This window comes from Mchenga conophoros, linkage group LG11, assembly GCF_057382185.1.
Source record: "Mchenga conophoros isolate Kocher_MC1m ecotype Shallow Benthic linkage group LG11, M_conophoros_male_GT1.1, whole genome shotgun sequence".
NCBI classification, from domain to species: Eukaryota; Metazoa; Chordata; class Actinopteri; order Cichliformes; family Cichlidae; genus Mchenga; species Mchenga conophoros.
Genome location: NC_140536.1, coordinates 18,604,708 through 18,620,434, shown reverse-complemented (window position 1 = coordinate 18,620,434; position 15,727 = coordinate 18,604,708). Strand labels below are relative to the sequence as shown.

The 15,727-nt window shown below is 40.0% G+C and overlaps 1 protein-coding gene across 1 annotated transcript; it reads right to left on the bottom strand.

Moving 5' to 3' along the window:
* Positions 1-7,063: 7,063 nt before the first annotated feature.
* nes (nestin) lies at positions 7,064-15,002 on the bottom strand. The gene is made up of 4 exons (XM_085291278.1): positions 14,023-15,002; positions 12,970-13,094; positions 11,166-11,239; positions 7,064-10,489 (listed from the first exon to the last, which is right to left on the bottom strand). The coding sequence occupies exons 1-4, from the start codon at positions 14,851-14,853 to the stop codon at positions 7,668-7,670; spliced, it is 3,852 nt and encodes a 1,283-aa protein (XP_085147404.1). The 5' UTR covers positions 14,854-15,002; the 3' UTR covers positions 7,064-7,667.
* Between the last annotated feature and the right edge of the window lie 725 nt (positions 15,003-15,727).

Here is a 15,727-nt window from a genome sequence, read left to right as displayed (position 1 = left end):
GTTTGAGTTTGTGTAACTTATTTGGATTCCTTTTTTTTAGTCTGATTTGATGCATCATGGTGTTGCCACCACTAGAGGGCACCAGAGTGTTTGGTATTAGTGTTTGTCTCCAGTTTTCAGAGGCTTAAAAGTAACAGGACAGACCAATATGATTTTAAATATATGGAGTGATTTTAACACTTGGATGAAACTTCTTTGTTATCAGTGACTGATTAAGTGTAGATATCTGCATAGCAATGGCTGTAATACCTAAACAGTTAATGCAACAGTTTTGTTAAAACCTGTTAAATTAAAGCTACAAGTCTGTGTTTCAGACACATCTTAAGTTCTCATTTTAAAAACAATGTGACAGTATACAGAGTGCGTGTCATTCTCAAAATACTTATGGACTTACAGTACTGTACAAAAGTTAGAAAAAATACAAGAGTATTTGAGTCCGGGGAAGCTAAATATAGAGAAATGAGGGGTGGCCTGAGAGTTTTGCACAGTGCTGTAACTGCCACTAAGTGCAGAGCAATAAAATGTGATGTGTGACTGCTCCGCAAAGGAAAAATATTCACAGCTTTTGTGGGGTTTTTCCACATTTGAACCCAATGATAAAGGACAGATAAAGCTAAATGTTTCAGAAAATTTCTTTTATTTATATTGAGCCATCTGAGACTAATCGCATATATACATGAATAGAAAACTTACTCTGTCTTCCTCCCAGAGTCCAAAGACATCCATGTTAAGTTAATTAGTGATTTTAAATAGGCTGTAGGTGTGAATGAGAGCCTCAATGGTTGACTGTCTCTCTGTGTTAACCCTGTGATAGACTGGTGATCTGTCCGAGCTGTACCCCACCTCTTGCCCTATGACAGCTGGGACAGGCCCTAGCTCAGCCACAATCCTGAATTAGATAAGCGGAAGAAGATGGATGGATGGTGCTTAAGAACAATTTGGCAGGGTGGTTTCCTGCTCCCTGTTGATTCTAGTCTAGTGTTTAAAGTGAAGTCATCTGTTTCCAAGAAAAGTGGCACAATACACTAAACACTGAGCTGAAGCTTTTAACCATTAAATATAAGAAGCAGCCTGCCTAGTGGATGCAATCTACTTCTAAAGAGGGTTTTAAAAATATGTTAGTACATTTGAACTTACTTGACTTTCTAAAACAACATGCTGATTTCCTGGAGTTAAATCGCAAGAAAACAATTTGTCCAATTATCTTAATATAACAAGCAATTATTCCTTCATCTCAACATATGTCTCAAAATCAAAGATAATTGCTTTGTGATGATGGGTAAACAAAGCTTTACAGTATGTGGTATCAAAGGATAATTATTTGGCGATTACAGGAAAAACAATGTATGACAACTTTAATGAGCTTCAGAAACACAAGAGAAATAATTAGACGCACACCTTCCCAAGCTCATTCTACTTGCCAGTGTGTTAAAGTCTATTTTTATTTCGCAGCCTACAAACTGAGAGTGCAGCAGAGTGATTTGCAAAAGTGCGATTGGAAGTACATCTGGAAGATGTGATGAGCGTATAAAATTATATTTGAAACAAATTAACAATACAGCTAAATAAATGTTTCTACACATGTCTATATTATCCATAGTCAGCTGTTGCTTTGCACATATATATCCCACAGTTAACAATTTGTGTTAACATCTGTATCTGGAAAGCAATAATGCTACTTGGTGGCGCCATACTGTATGGATTCACACATTCCCCTAACAAAAACACACCTGCTTCAGTCTCAAGAGGAGATCCAATTCCCTTGGGGATTGTGTCAGGAAAGGCATCTGGCATAAAAATCTGCCAGGTCAAATATGTGGAGCTACTTTCCATGAATAGCAGCATCTTACACAGCTGCTTTCAGGAGCATTTGCATGTAGCTATGTAACTGTAGATCACAATGTGCCCACGAATTCAAATGATTTCAACGTGAAAACATGCCAACATGAACTTTTTTCTGAGTATTTTTTTTTTTCAAGAAATAAACCTGAGGGATAAATGACGCAATCGCAGAAGTGCCAAAACCTGTAGTTCCTCACTCGAAAAGCCTTAGTGTTCTCCACTTTGAAGAAATCCAGTCTGCACAGGTCTGCACAACAGATCGCTACATTCCCTGGACACTTTATGAGGTACACATTGCTAATAATGGGATGGATTCTCTTTTGCTTTTAGAATTCCTTTAATTATTTGTGGCATAGATTCAACAAGGTGATTTTAGTTCACATTAACATGAAATCATCAAAAATTTGTACCAAGCAAAGTGTTAAAGAAACTATGCCAGTATTTAATATTGCTGATATATAGTACCAGGCTTGTACAAACCAAGTAAATGTGTATTTTATAAACCCCAATATGGATATTTCTCTCTCTCTTTTTAAATATGTTTTTTAAGATGTTTCTTTATATGAATGTACAGTACAGCACTAAAGTGATAAAGAGGAAGATCACAGCCTGCTTTTTCTGTCAGGGGGTAGAGTAGTGATGTCTGTAATTAGTCGTAGCATTCCTTTTTTCTTACGAATGGGCTTCAGGACAAAAAGACATTTAAATAGTTGGTTGGGTATGTGAGACAAAAAGGGGATACCCACACAATTGCTCAACCAACCCAACTCAGGACTGCTTGAACTGACCGCAGGCTGTCATCTGGCACGTTCAGCTGGCTTGTCCACAGCAATGATCAGGTGCATGTCTCAGATAGACTCATATTCTCCTGGCTCAAGAGGCTGCTAATAATAACCACACACGCCCTCAGACAGATCAGTCAAAAGTCATATTGGACAGTCCAGGCATTGTCTGCGAGACATACAACCCCACTTCCTACTGCTGAGTCATGAAGGCAGCCATTTTCTGACTGTAATCATATCTTTCTAGAGCTTACTGTTCACTGTGTGATTTGAATATGTATAGTAAAAAAAAACAAACTATACGTGTGATTTTTAAATTTTGTGTTCAGAGTGTCATTTGAGGTTGATCAGAAAATGAGAAGTGAAAGAATTATGACTCAGCTTCTTCCCCTTTACCTCTTATATGTGTCTCTGTGTTTATGGGAGTGGACTGTCGGGCAGCTAAAGTCTAACTTCATTTCTGCGCACTAACTGAATTACTGTGTGGACATCTGGCAGAAACACACAAAGCTATATCAATAGAGGAACTGAACCACCTCTCCTCTGCCTACGCCTCATTCACCTAACGCTGAACTGGACATAAAATATTATAATATCTAATAATCAACTCATAGAAACATGAAATGAATATGGAGATATGGATGTAATTTGTAGGACTGTATAATTCTTGTATATATGTATAATATCAGATGAGATCACATTAAATGGTTTCTGAAGCATTTAATATAATTTTATTAAAAAGTGAATGGACATTTGAATCTGTCATTTTGTGAAGACTACAATAGCTTCTACTACTATTCAACCAGCTGAATATGAACTCAGAACTACAGGTCACAACTTTTGCTAATATTGTTCTCGTGGAGGATTAGAGCTTTGATTCCTGTGTCATTCCTGCAGTCTCACTCATCCTAGATTATTAAAGCAACTTGCAGCTGTCATCAGCAGATTGCACAGCGCGGTGCAACTTCTGTTCTATTTTAACACTGCCTGGAGCCTGATGGTTTGATAGGTAGGATATGATAGTGATATAATATGCTCAAGAGTCTTTAAGCCTTGTCCACACACAGATAGATGCTTCTGTTTAGGCAGGACAGAGCAGGGTTGAGATGCATATGGAATATTTGTTTTAGAGGAACAAGGTGGAGAAAATGAAAAACAAGTGTAATACTTAGAGGAGATAAAGAATAGATCATTGGAGTGCAACAAGAACCTAATGACTTACTAATAATATTGGCTTTAGAGGGTCTTATGAGTTAGTCAATGTAACAAAACATAGAAAGTTAACATACTGTGCATGGTCTGATCTCCAGAAGTGTAACAAGAAGTAGCAGCACAATACTGACCACACCCAGCTAAAAACATTCAACTTGAGTTTGCAGTTTGGGTTTAAGGAGTTGGTTTGCATGACTTTAGCTTGTATAAGTGGGGTAGGTTTACCTCAGGTGGTGGAGCAGGTCATCTACTAAAGGTTGGTAGTTTGATCCCTGGCTGCTCCATTCTGCTCTCCAATGAGGCAAATTGTGTAAAGAGCCTTGAGTGCTCAGAGTATAAAAGTGTTATATAACATCATATATAAGAATTAGTCCATTTACCATTTAAATTTTGCATACAGGCATTGTTGTATATGTTAATTAACAGGAAGTTCATGCTGGAACTCATCTCTGCTGACGGTAACATGATTTTGTTGTTTATTCAGTTGTCGGGTTTTAAGCTTGTCAGAGACGTGTGGGGATTTGTGTTTTAAGCATTTAGTTTATGTTTTATGTGATGATCAGGTTGGACTAATTGTAAGCAAATTAGCTTTGGTTTCTAAATTATTGTAGCACATTAATAAATTACAGTTATGAGGTCAGTGGCCTGAGTGTTAACAGGACAAATATTTCTTTAGTTTGTGACCAATAAAAAAAAACAACTGCGTAGAGAAAGTGTTTAAAATGTAAAGTGGGTGAGAGATTCTCTGTTGAGAATCTGAACCAGCAGTTTCACCTTTTTCATTGTTTTATGATCATTTATTCAGCATTGAATAACACAGCAAGACATCTCACAACTGAGCAAGATTCAGTGCTTATATTTATGGTCCCCAGAGAAAAACTATTCATTGATATTATTGATGACATCCTTTGATACTATGCAAGTTAACGCTCTGTGCACATCACCATTTTCCATTTGGGGGATTGATTAAGGATAAAATTAAAGATAGCATAGCATAATATCTAATAGCAATATTAAATTGATTGTTTGAATTTGAAAAGCAAATTTATGACCTCAGAAAACAGACACTTGAATTTCTTTGGCTTGTGTCTCATGCATTTATTTTAAAGACAGCTGCATGTGACACAATGGATGAGTGTTGATTTATCTCTTGCTGGACTTTAACATTGGCACCATCTGTTTACTTAGGCTATATGGCTCATATGTCCATGATGTCTTTCATGATGTAAAGGTGGTCTGAAGTGGGAGAAACCTCTTCCTTCTCAGTCTGGCTCTGTAGCTGGCTCCTCCATTATTCATACCAATCAAGAGTAAATCAATGGAGATGGATGGTGGTTAGCAGATGACAACTGGGGCACATGTGTGCAAGTACTACCACAAAGAGTTCAATTCTCTTATAATGGATTTGTAGAAACACACCTCCCCCATGTTAATCAACAGTGACCAATAATCAATAATTGGTCACAGCTGGACCTTTGGTTAACAGTGTTAAAACTAACAAAGAATTTCACTCAAATTGTATGTATTCCTTTAAGGTAGTTGCCCTTTAGAGAATAAAATTATGGCAGAAATCCAGAGAAAGTACCTGTGGTTCAGTTTGCAAGAAACTGGAACACAGCACAAATTAAACCCACCACAACTGGCTCTAAAAGTATTTTGTGTTTCTTATGGTCTGCGGGGTACCCAAACATGCTGTAGTTGTGCTGATAACTTACCTCAAACACAACAATACTTCATTAGTAGCCCAGATTGTGATCACTAGGGAGCTTGTTAGTCAAAACTTGGAATGGAGTATACACATGTTGTTGACAGTATGTTTAACCCTCAGCAACAAGGTTTTTCTATGTTAAGCTTCCAAGGAATATAATGATTCATGCTGCCATCAAAAGACAAATCCAACCACGAAGATGAATAGTGGTCACCGCTGATTTGTGCCAAGTTTCTTCAAATCTGAAAACAGAGACAGGCTTACTTTAACTACACAGACACTTGCATATGTGCAACGTCAAAATTTAAAAAGGGGAGATACCAATATGTCACATTTTAATTATTAAACATAATGTGGTTTGTAGTCATCAAATAGCAAAAACTATGCTATGTGAATAGCTTTGTAACAGATCTTAAATAATGAAATAGTGAAATAAGTGAAATTAATGCACAGATGGGACACAAGCCCAAATCAACTCCATTTAGCGAATGTCTCAGCTTATGTGTAGTTGCTCTTGCTGTTCTCCTCTTAACAGATTAATACATTTCTTCTAGTTTTATTTAGTGACTGAAGAGAGAATGTCTTTGGTAGAACAGCTCTATTGATGGGTGGAGAATAGGAGCATGCCAGACAGCTGCTGTAATGCCATTCCAGCTCTTCAGCTTTGTCATCCTGAATGCAACCGTCCGCAGTTTCCTTCCTAACTGAATCTCCCATTGGGCAGATATGGGCAGTGAGGAGGCGAGCACCCACTGAAATAGCCATCATTGTTCGGTAAACTGACTAATGAAAGACATGAGGGGGGTAGGGGGAGTGGGGGCGGGGTTGTGAAGGAGAGGAGATGAGGTCATACATTGTTCTCTTTCGTACTTTTCCCCTGGTCGCCTCATGGGATGGCTGCATGCTTGCGGAGACCCTCGGTGGTGCTTTGTTGTCTCGCCTGCTTCGAGGTCAGTGAAAACTGGGCTGTTGCCAAGTCCAGGCACATACGAGCTTTACTCCCTTCTTCTATGCAAACCCCAAAGGAAATGGAGATGGATGTTGCTGGAAGGCGGCAAGCAGCTGCTTTTCTTGACCTTCTCTTAAGAATACAGCTGTACTCTAAAGGAAAAGTTCAGCACTTTTGAGAGGCTTGTCTCATTCACATCAAACAGCTTTTTGTTTGATCTGATTTAAACCCAAATAAAATCTACTGGTCATTTATTTGTTATTAAAAGCTTAATTTTCTTATGTTGGATTCTAGCCTGCAGGAAGGTTCTTTAAAAATGTGTAAAAAGTTAATAAATTCAGGTGCTAACTGATATGTTTTTGTAAAAGGCTAATAAGATGTTAATAATGTTTACCAAAAACAAACTTGACCATTAAAATATTTCAGTTTAGCTTTAACCTTTACTAGTGATAAGTAGGAGTATATTTACACCAGTAAAAAATGTCATTGTGATGTGGAATTAAATGCATCGATGAGGGGCACTGTGCAAGCAAATAAGTTCAAAAAGACAAAAAGACAGAATGTCTAGAAGCTATTGTTTATTTTGGAACTGGAACTGTACCGTAGTGCATTATATATTTTCATGAATGGAAAAACCTTTATTCTTTGAGATCAGCCAAATACAAACACAACTATCTGCTTATCTAAACTGATTTATGCCATTTTACCACCAGTTATTCATTTTACATGTGTAAAACATGCACCAAGTCAACTCTGGTCTAGTTAAATGAAATAACTCACTAACAGAAACACTAGCTGCCTGTCGTTTCTTTGAATAGTAGCTCGACAAGTAATTCTACCCTTCTGCTATTATTGATTCCCACTAGTCAGTACAATCAGATTAGCAAACAATCAATAAATGCTTTGACTTTCAAATGACATTCTTTGTTCTTTCATCGTGCCGTTCCCTCATGCAAAAGCCCCCAATCTTTTTCCACAGCATGCACACTAATTGACTGAAACCTTTAAACAATTAGGAATGAGGAAAACGTGAAACACAGCAAATGCTCAGTATGTTTGTAGACAGAATTGGCACATTGGTGGTTAGCGTCACTAAGGAGCGCACCAAGGCACAACTTTGGTTTTAAAGAAAACACACTTTTGACTAACACTACATCTAAAACTTCACACAATTTTATGCTGGTTCCTCTCCAGATGACCACAATTCAGCTTCAGCTTCAGACTCCTCAGAATGAACCAACTCCCCCTCGCTAACATTTCTACCCAACACCTGCTTTACTTGTTTATCCATTTGTTCGTGCTCGCTCTTAGTAGTGAGCGCTGACTCAATATCCACCCTGGACTTGCCGTTAAAGGCATTCTGGTTTTTTGTAATCTCCCAGACTAGGTTGTCAACAAATCCCAGATTCTCATTAGTTTGCTCAGCTGCTTCATTGCAGGCATCAGCTGGTTCACCGGTGGCACCGCTCTCTAAAGAGGACACCCAGAAGTCACTCTTTATGCCAGAGGAAAAGAGACCATTGAGCCCATTGTTTGCTGGATCATTTGCCTTAAAAATACCATTTTCATCAGCTGTACTTTCATTGGGAATCTCAAGGGGCTCCTCCTGGTGTATAACATCACCCTCGTTTGTGGTTTCTGGCACTTTTTGACATTTATCATCATATTCAATCTCATCCCTGGCTTCAGAATCCTCTCTTGGGTCTCCTAGAACTTCCCATTCAGCTTCAGGAAGCTCCTGGCAATCTTTATCACTCTCATCTTGTTCTTGAGACTGACCGATAACTTCAAGAGGGAAAGCATCTTTTACCTCATCCTGAGCTGCCATATCCTGCACATTTTCCTCATCTGTTGTCACGAGTAACACAGAATTTGGATCCACTGAGTTGTTGATTTCTTCCATCTCAGGACTGCTCATAAATTTGCTAAATCCAGACTGATCTTCTGCTATATCAGCATGCGTCACCATGGACACATTAGGCCCACCCTCTTCTTCTCTTTTCTCTGGGGTATCTTTCACTTCTTGATCTTCATAGTGGATGTCCTCTACATCCACAGTGTCTATGTGATGCGTCATATCCGCCAAATCACTGACACTTGGGTTTTCAGAAGTTTGATCTATAATTGTAGTGGAAGATACAAGTTCATGGTTCACCTTTGTTCCAGTCTCACAGTAAGACATGTCCTCTTCTTCCTCTGTTATCTCACGGTCAGACTCGTCATTCGTGTATAGCAGTTGGTCGCCGTCTTGCTGCTGCGCAAAGTGAGCACTATAGCTGTCTGTGCACAGATTTTCTAATTCCTGCTCCACAAGTTTGTCCGTTTCCAACTCTTCGTCATAGGCTACATTTGCAGGTACCATGTGTTCTGTTAGTTCTTCAGTTTCTTCATCTGAATGTCCCTCACGGCCATCTCTGATCCCTTCTTCTGCACTTTCTTTATCATTCACCTGGATAACGCGCTCACTTACAGTTGTACCGTCATCATCATCCCCATCTTTGATATGAGTGTAACTCAGATTATATTCATCATCCATTGTTTCTCCCTCAACTTCTTCACACAGATCTTCCATTGTTCCAAATTTCTTTGCCTTGCTTTCACTCCACGTTCCAGTTCCTGTCTCTCCGATCTTTTTTTCCTGCTCACCTTCACTGGACTCACTCTCATCCATGTGTGACGCCTGAGTGTTGGCATCAGTCTCATCGCTTTTGTATCGGATCAGAGGACGAGTATCAGCCAGAGTGTTATCCTGAGCATAACTGTCACCCTCCACCTCAGTCTTCCAAGACATGGAAACATTTTGAGAGTCTTCATCATCATCATCTCCTTCATTATCAGGAAGTGGAACGAGTTCTTGCTCTAATGCAGCATGCTCTTGGTCATCTGCTTGCTTGTCAATCAGGGAAGAAGTCATAATGTTGCCTTGCTGTACAACTGTAGCAAAATCCTGCATAATGCTTCCTTTCTGCTCATTCACTTGTTCTCTTGCTGATATGTCCTCCTCTGGTTCAGCATGTTGTCCTTTTACTTCATCATTTGTATTGCAATCGTCTGTCTTTACATCAGTCTTCCTCTCTATTACACTATCCCATGTATCCATCTCTTCTCCATCAGGGTATAATTTATCTTCGACATCCATTTGGTTTGTCTCTATCATAGAACAACTTATTTCTTGTTTTATTTCAGTTGGATTGACATCATTTGTAACATTTTCATCTAAATTTTTATCAACAGCTTGGTTAAAAACGCATTGAGATTCTGGGCTGCAAGGCCTGGATTCGGGTGTCGGTTCAAGCACTGCCTCTGTTTCAGAATCTGAACTCTCTTCTTGAATATGCCCTGTATCTTTGCCTGTACACACTTCCCTTACACATGCATCAAGTGGATCCTGTTGCTTATATTGCTCTTCAGCTTCCCCTAACAAAGCTACATCCTCATCAGACTCATCTGGGAAACTGCTGGGCTCTTCTTTCAAATTTGCACGATATGGTGTATAGCTGGGTGCTGTAAACTGGTGACGGCCAACTTCATCATTAAAGGATTGCTCAGTGCTGAGGGTAGATTCAACCTGACAACTGACAACTGACTCAACAATTGGCCTTTCATCAGAGCATTTAACATCAACATCGTTCCAGTCTGCTTCCTCGTCCCCTGATGGTGCTTTAGCATTCGTTTCTGGCTCATTAGGAGGCGACAAAGGCTCAGCATACGTGACCTTTTCACAAACTTCCTGTGGTCTGAAATTTTCAACAGCTCCATCCTGCATTATTTTTGGATAAGGGGTTTCCCATGTTTCTGCCTTTCTTGCATCAGGACATTTCTCTGAAGTCTTTGGTGTTTCATTTGACGTTACAGGTTTTCTACTTAAAAATAGAGTGGTAGACATTACTGTTGGTTCTGCTATGCTGCGAATTGATGAGAGAGAAGTGGTTTTGCGGCTAGCAGACAGCTGAGTCTGGTAATTCTTTTTAACCCCTTGAGAACTGAAAACTGCATCTGTGGAAGACAAGAGCGCAGCTCATGAATACACAATGACCTTAGCTACTGTAATAATAATGATGTACAACAATCATTTCAACACGTGTCATTTAAATGTTACTAACCTAATCCTTTAATCCTGACAGTTTTTCTACATGCTGAGGTATCTCCACAAAACATTAGTCAGTGTGTGTACTTTTCTGAGGAAAACTGGCATCTACAATGCGTTTTTAAATGTGTATTGAGTATGTGTATTGTGTGTTGTCAACCGGGTTTGGACACTAATGGGGAGATATTGATCGCAGTTTCCTTTCTCTGCTGTCTAAGTTACTGGAAAGCAAAGCCATATGTCTCAATAACCTTTGGGGACTGTCATAGCTGGCTTGCATTACAAGACCCAAAGTGCCTACCTCAGCTCAGCCCTTTTAGTCAAGCCCCCCCCCCCCCCCCACCAGCACCAGTCTCCAGTGAGACTAACGCGATTACAACTGAATCAAACATGTCTCCCTCTCTGAGGAGCCTTTACTTAGAATAATTTCAGCTATACTTAGAGAAAAATGATGAGTTTTAAAGTAGTAAGAAGAGTGGACAAAAGCAAGAGGATTAATGTGACATGCTGTGGTTCTAAACAAGCCAGAGGTCAAATCAGTGGTGATGATGCTGCGGATGTGTTAATACAGTTTACTTTAATTACCTGTGATGGAAATGTTTCTTGGCTGATTTAACACAGACACGTCTCCCCTCAGGCTTTCACCATCCAGCAAAGCTCTGTGGAGATGGACAACAAGACACAATTACGTCCTGAGGTTCCAGGATAAGATTTGGAGGATGCAAACATGATGCTGCACATTGAGCTGTGGGTGGGAAGAGGAGCGAAGGGAGACTCTAGCTGTTCTCAAGCAGAAAGAAAAGACTGAGGTCTGTTGTTATGGTAATGAAGGAAAGGCAGTGCCATTGAGGAGCCATCTGCAGTTCACAAACCTCCTCACATACACAACAACAGGGGGGACTCTCATGAACACACATACGATGACAGCAGATTTTACAAGCAGCTCATGCAGCACTAATACAACTGTTTCCATTCTCATGTTTGAACCACTGTTGTTTCCATTCCAACACATACTTAAATAATTAGCTCTATTACAAAATAATTTCTTCTTTTTGGCATAGAATCACAATTGAACATGGTATAAATGACATTCAGATTTGTCCTCTAGTAATGTCCTGTCTCCATCTGCTCCCCTACGCTGTAATTCTAGACTCCCATAGCTGAGAAATTGGTAGCTTCTCTCTAAAGGGTGAGGGTCAATATTTTGAGGGTGGGGTGGGGATGTGGGCTATAGAGCTTCATAATGGATAAGTTACTCAGTTCAAGGCAACAGAGGCTGCTGCTTCAAAGAAATGACCTTCCAGACAGGCTGCTCCCTCCGTGGGCATCTTTTCCTTTGTCAGTTTCTCTAACTACTGGAAGAGACAACATATACCCTGTTACTGAGCTTCTAAGTGGGTTAAATTAATCATGCAACTCATCGTTTACATGGTAAACTGAGCTAATAGCTAAGCTGTATGCATGTGGAGTTTGAGTCAGTTTGCAATTCAAAACCTATTTAAGTAAATCTTTAAATCATATTTTTTCCACGTCAGTTTGGTTCATTCTTAGAGTTTTGCAGGAAAGCAAAAACACTGATTGTTTTGTGCATTAATAACCAATTTACAGACAAAGACTCTTTCTGAAAACTGATTTTGGAAATATGATAATTTAGCCATTTAGTGAGATTCTTCGAACACCTATCAAAAACACATGAAGCTGCACTTGCCTCTAAGCAAGTCAAAATCAACTGCAAGGTGCAGCCCCAACTGTCTGACATCAAGCAGCTCAGTGTTTCAGATCACCCTACCTGGTGAAGCAATATTGTTTTTACATTGCACTGTAAAGCACTGATGCTATATAACAGCAACCTGGATACGGGACGTCTAAGTCAATGCACAGGCCGACTTCTTTAAATAGAAAACGTATGCAGATCAGTCTAATGTTTCATTTTAAATCACAAAGAGCATGAAGCATCTTCAGCCACAGATAATACAGAAGGAAGGGGGGCTGGCAGACACAGCATTAGACAGTCTCTTTATTAATAAATAAAACAGAAGACCTTCTGCAAACTGTGTGAACCTCATGCAATAGTGGCATTGCGAAATCAGGTAGTACTGCTGATGAAATAATGACTCACAATAAATTTGACAGAGATAAATATGATAATTTTGTAACCACTAATCTTATATTCTGTTACTGAAGCACACAAGACAAACTTTATTTCACTTTGAAAGATACTCCATGTGCAAAGTAACCCATTTTTTTTGATACATTACACACTCATGAAAAAAATAGTAAAAAAAATTCTAAGGTAAAGTACACTTTAGCTTCTACTTCTACTATCGGGTAGAAAAATAAGTGTTAAAGGTGCTTTAGAATTGACAGTGCAACAGGCAGTTCAGTGTACCTGTATGTTGCTACTTCGAGACCTAGAGACATTTTCAGCTGCGTCAGGCCTCGGTTCTCCATTATGATATGATTGATCTGTTGACCAAGCTCATGCTTCTCCACCTCTAAGGACTCCAAGTGCTCCTGCCAAAACAGGAAGCAGAAGAGGAAAAGGAAGAGGTTAAAAAAAAGCATTGGAAAAGAATTCAGTGTTGTGCTATATTAAGCAGGAATAAATCTCCTTGTTCTTTTGCTTGTTATATGTGGTGGGTTGTTTACAGGCTTTTATTATTACTGCATCTAAGTTATTCAACCTGTTTTACTTATCACACTAGCGTGCTTTTAGATTTACACACTGTTACAAGCAATATAACTGCCTGCTAGTGATCTGGGACCTCAGTGAGAGAAAAAGAAATGCCATAAAAAGTATTTAGTGTAGGTGCTTCACCCCTCAGACCTAACTGTGACCCAGAACTAATCCCATCAACCCCAGCCTACAAATACGTAGCCCCCAGTTGCTTTCATAACCAAATGTGTTCATTTCATCAGCATATAAAATGTGGATGCCAAGGGAGCAAAATCCCTTGGGGGGGAGAGGACTCATAAATGCTTCCAAAAGCCTTTAGTGAAGCTTCTTGCGTATTTTGCTGGAGGCCTTGAATATTTCCAGGAAAATCTATATTCAAATAAAATGTATCTAGTATTCTTGTTCTTTTTACTGAGTATTTGATCTCTTAGGACATGGCTAGTCAAATGTAGTGACAGTAGATATCCACAGACTCTATTTTGTCCAGCTGTCACGAGTCACATGTTCAAATTCCACTGTGGTTTGTCCATTTGTTATCTTAGACTGTGACATTAACCACAATGACTTATTGCATATTTCACAACCAACACCCAATGATTTTGTTGGCATTCTTTTCCAACCAGTCAGAAGTTGCCTAATGTGTGAATATGCGGAACAATTTTCAGTTTCAAAGGGTAATAATTGGATTGAATATCATGTACATTCAACTATTGCAACTGTTGTAATAACTGTTGCATCCCAACATGTATGGATTGTTTCACTCACCTGGAGCTGCTGCATCTCTTGGCTGTATTTGTCTGTCTGCTGGGCAACAGTTTTCTCCAGATGCTGTCTGATTTCCTGAGCTGAGATGATCTCCTTCTCCAGGGCTTGGAGCTTCAGCTGGCTCTCACGTTTCTCCTGACCCACTTGGGTCAAACGGCTCCTGGCCTGGTTAAGTGACTCCTCTAACCGAGTCAGCTGGTCCTGATAAGCCTCTGCTGCCTCCTGCCATGCTCTGGTGGCACTCTGAGAGTATTCATGCCCCAGCTGAAGGAGATTCGGTGTATGGTTGCCCTTTTGAGAAAATGTGTAAGATAATGTAGCTCTAGAATGGGTCAGTGTGGCTTCCAGGTGGGCTACATCCTCCCCATGTGTTTGGATCAGGAGTCTCATCTCATGCTCCAGCTGGTTGACCTTCTCTCTAAGCCAAATCTGTGCCCTCTGTTCCTCCTCCAACTCCTTCCTGCTTTGCTCCAGCTTTGTCTTGGCCTTCACTTTTTCTTCAGCCTCCCTCTGTCTCCACAAGTCCAGCGCTTGAAGTTCCTCAGTCAACTTGCCAACTTCCAGCTCTGTGAGGACCCTATCTCTCCAGACTGCATCTACTTCCAGTCTTGCCTGCCGCAACTCTTCCTCCAGGCCTCTTCTGCGTGTCAAAGCACCTTGATTATTGTGTCTCATAGCTTGTATCTCCTTTGCAAGCAGCATGTTTTCCTCCTCTAGGAGTTTAACTCGGTTCAGGTAGGTCCCGAGTCGTCGATTTAGGTTCAGCATTTGCTGCTTCTCCTCACCCAGGTGGTTGGTGTGGGTGGTCCTTTGTAAACTGTGGAGCTCCATGTCAGTGTTAAAAATAAGAGATATGAAAAACTGAAGCCTCACTCAAAGGTATGCTGATTAGAAATTGGCAACTGCCTATATCCCTGTATCCAGGCCTGAGACAGCGTGAGAGTGAGGCTTCTGGGAGACCCCTGAAATGTGACTGTCTGCAAGAGGGTTTCCTTTCATACTAGGCTTAATGAAGGGGCCGGGCACATGGACAAAAGGGGAGGGGGGTGGAGAGGGAGGAGACTCAAGGCTGGAAAGGGAGAGGAGGGGAGGGGAGAGGAGAGGAAGATGGATGGAGTGACTAAGTGGGATGAAGGAAAGCAGATATGAAATGAGATAGAGGGTTGGAGTAGCAGGGGTGGATATAGCAGTGAAAGGGCAGAGAGAGAAGCAGTGATCTAATTTATAAAATTAACTCTTTCACCACTGGCACTTTTTTCTAGCTGAATTTGAGCTGAGCCATGGAACCTTCCATACTTCCCTCTCCTCTGTATCCCACTTTATTAGGAATTTAAACCTTTAAAGGACTCAGTGTCAATACGTTTTTAGTTTAGACTTCACAGTATTAAGCAGACTGAAACAAGTGATCTTGAAAACCCTAACCAACAGTTAATACACATTTTTCTTTAAATAAATCTGACTAAATTCACAGTGACGTATATGAATCGTTAACCCTGATAATGCAAAAATAATATGAGCTTATGAAATCCATAACCTTATTATGGAACAAGGAAGATCAAAGATAAAATGTGTGTGTTAGCAAAAGTTGAATCAAGCTTTGGTTTGGTAACTATGAACTTCTACAGCTACAAAATAGTGAGAGCCTGTCACCATCTACAAGAAATCATAATTAGGCCAATGCCAGAAAAAAATTTCTTGGGCCGAA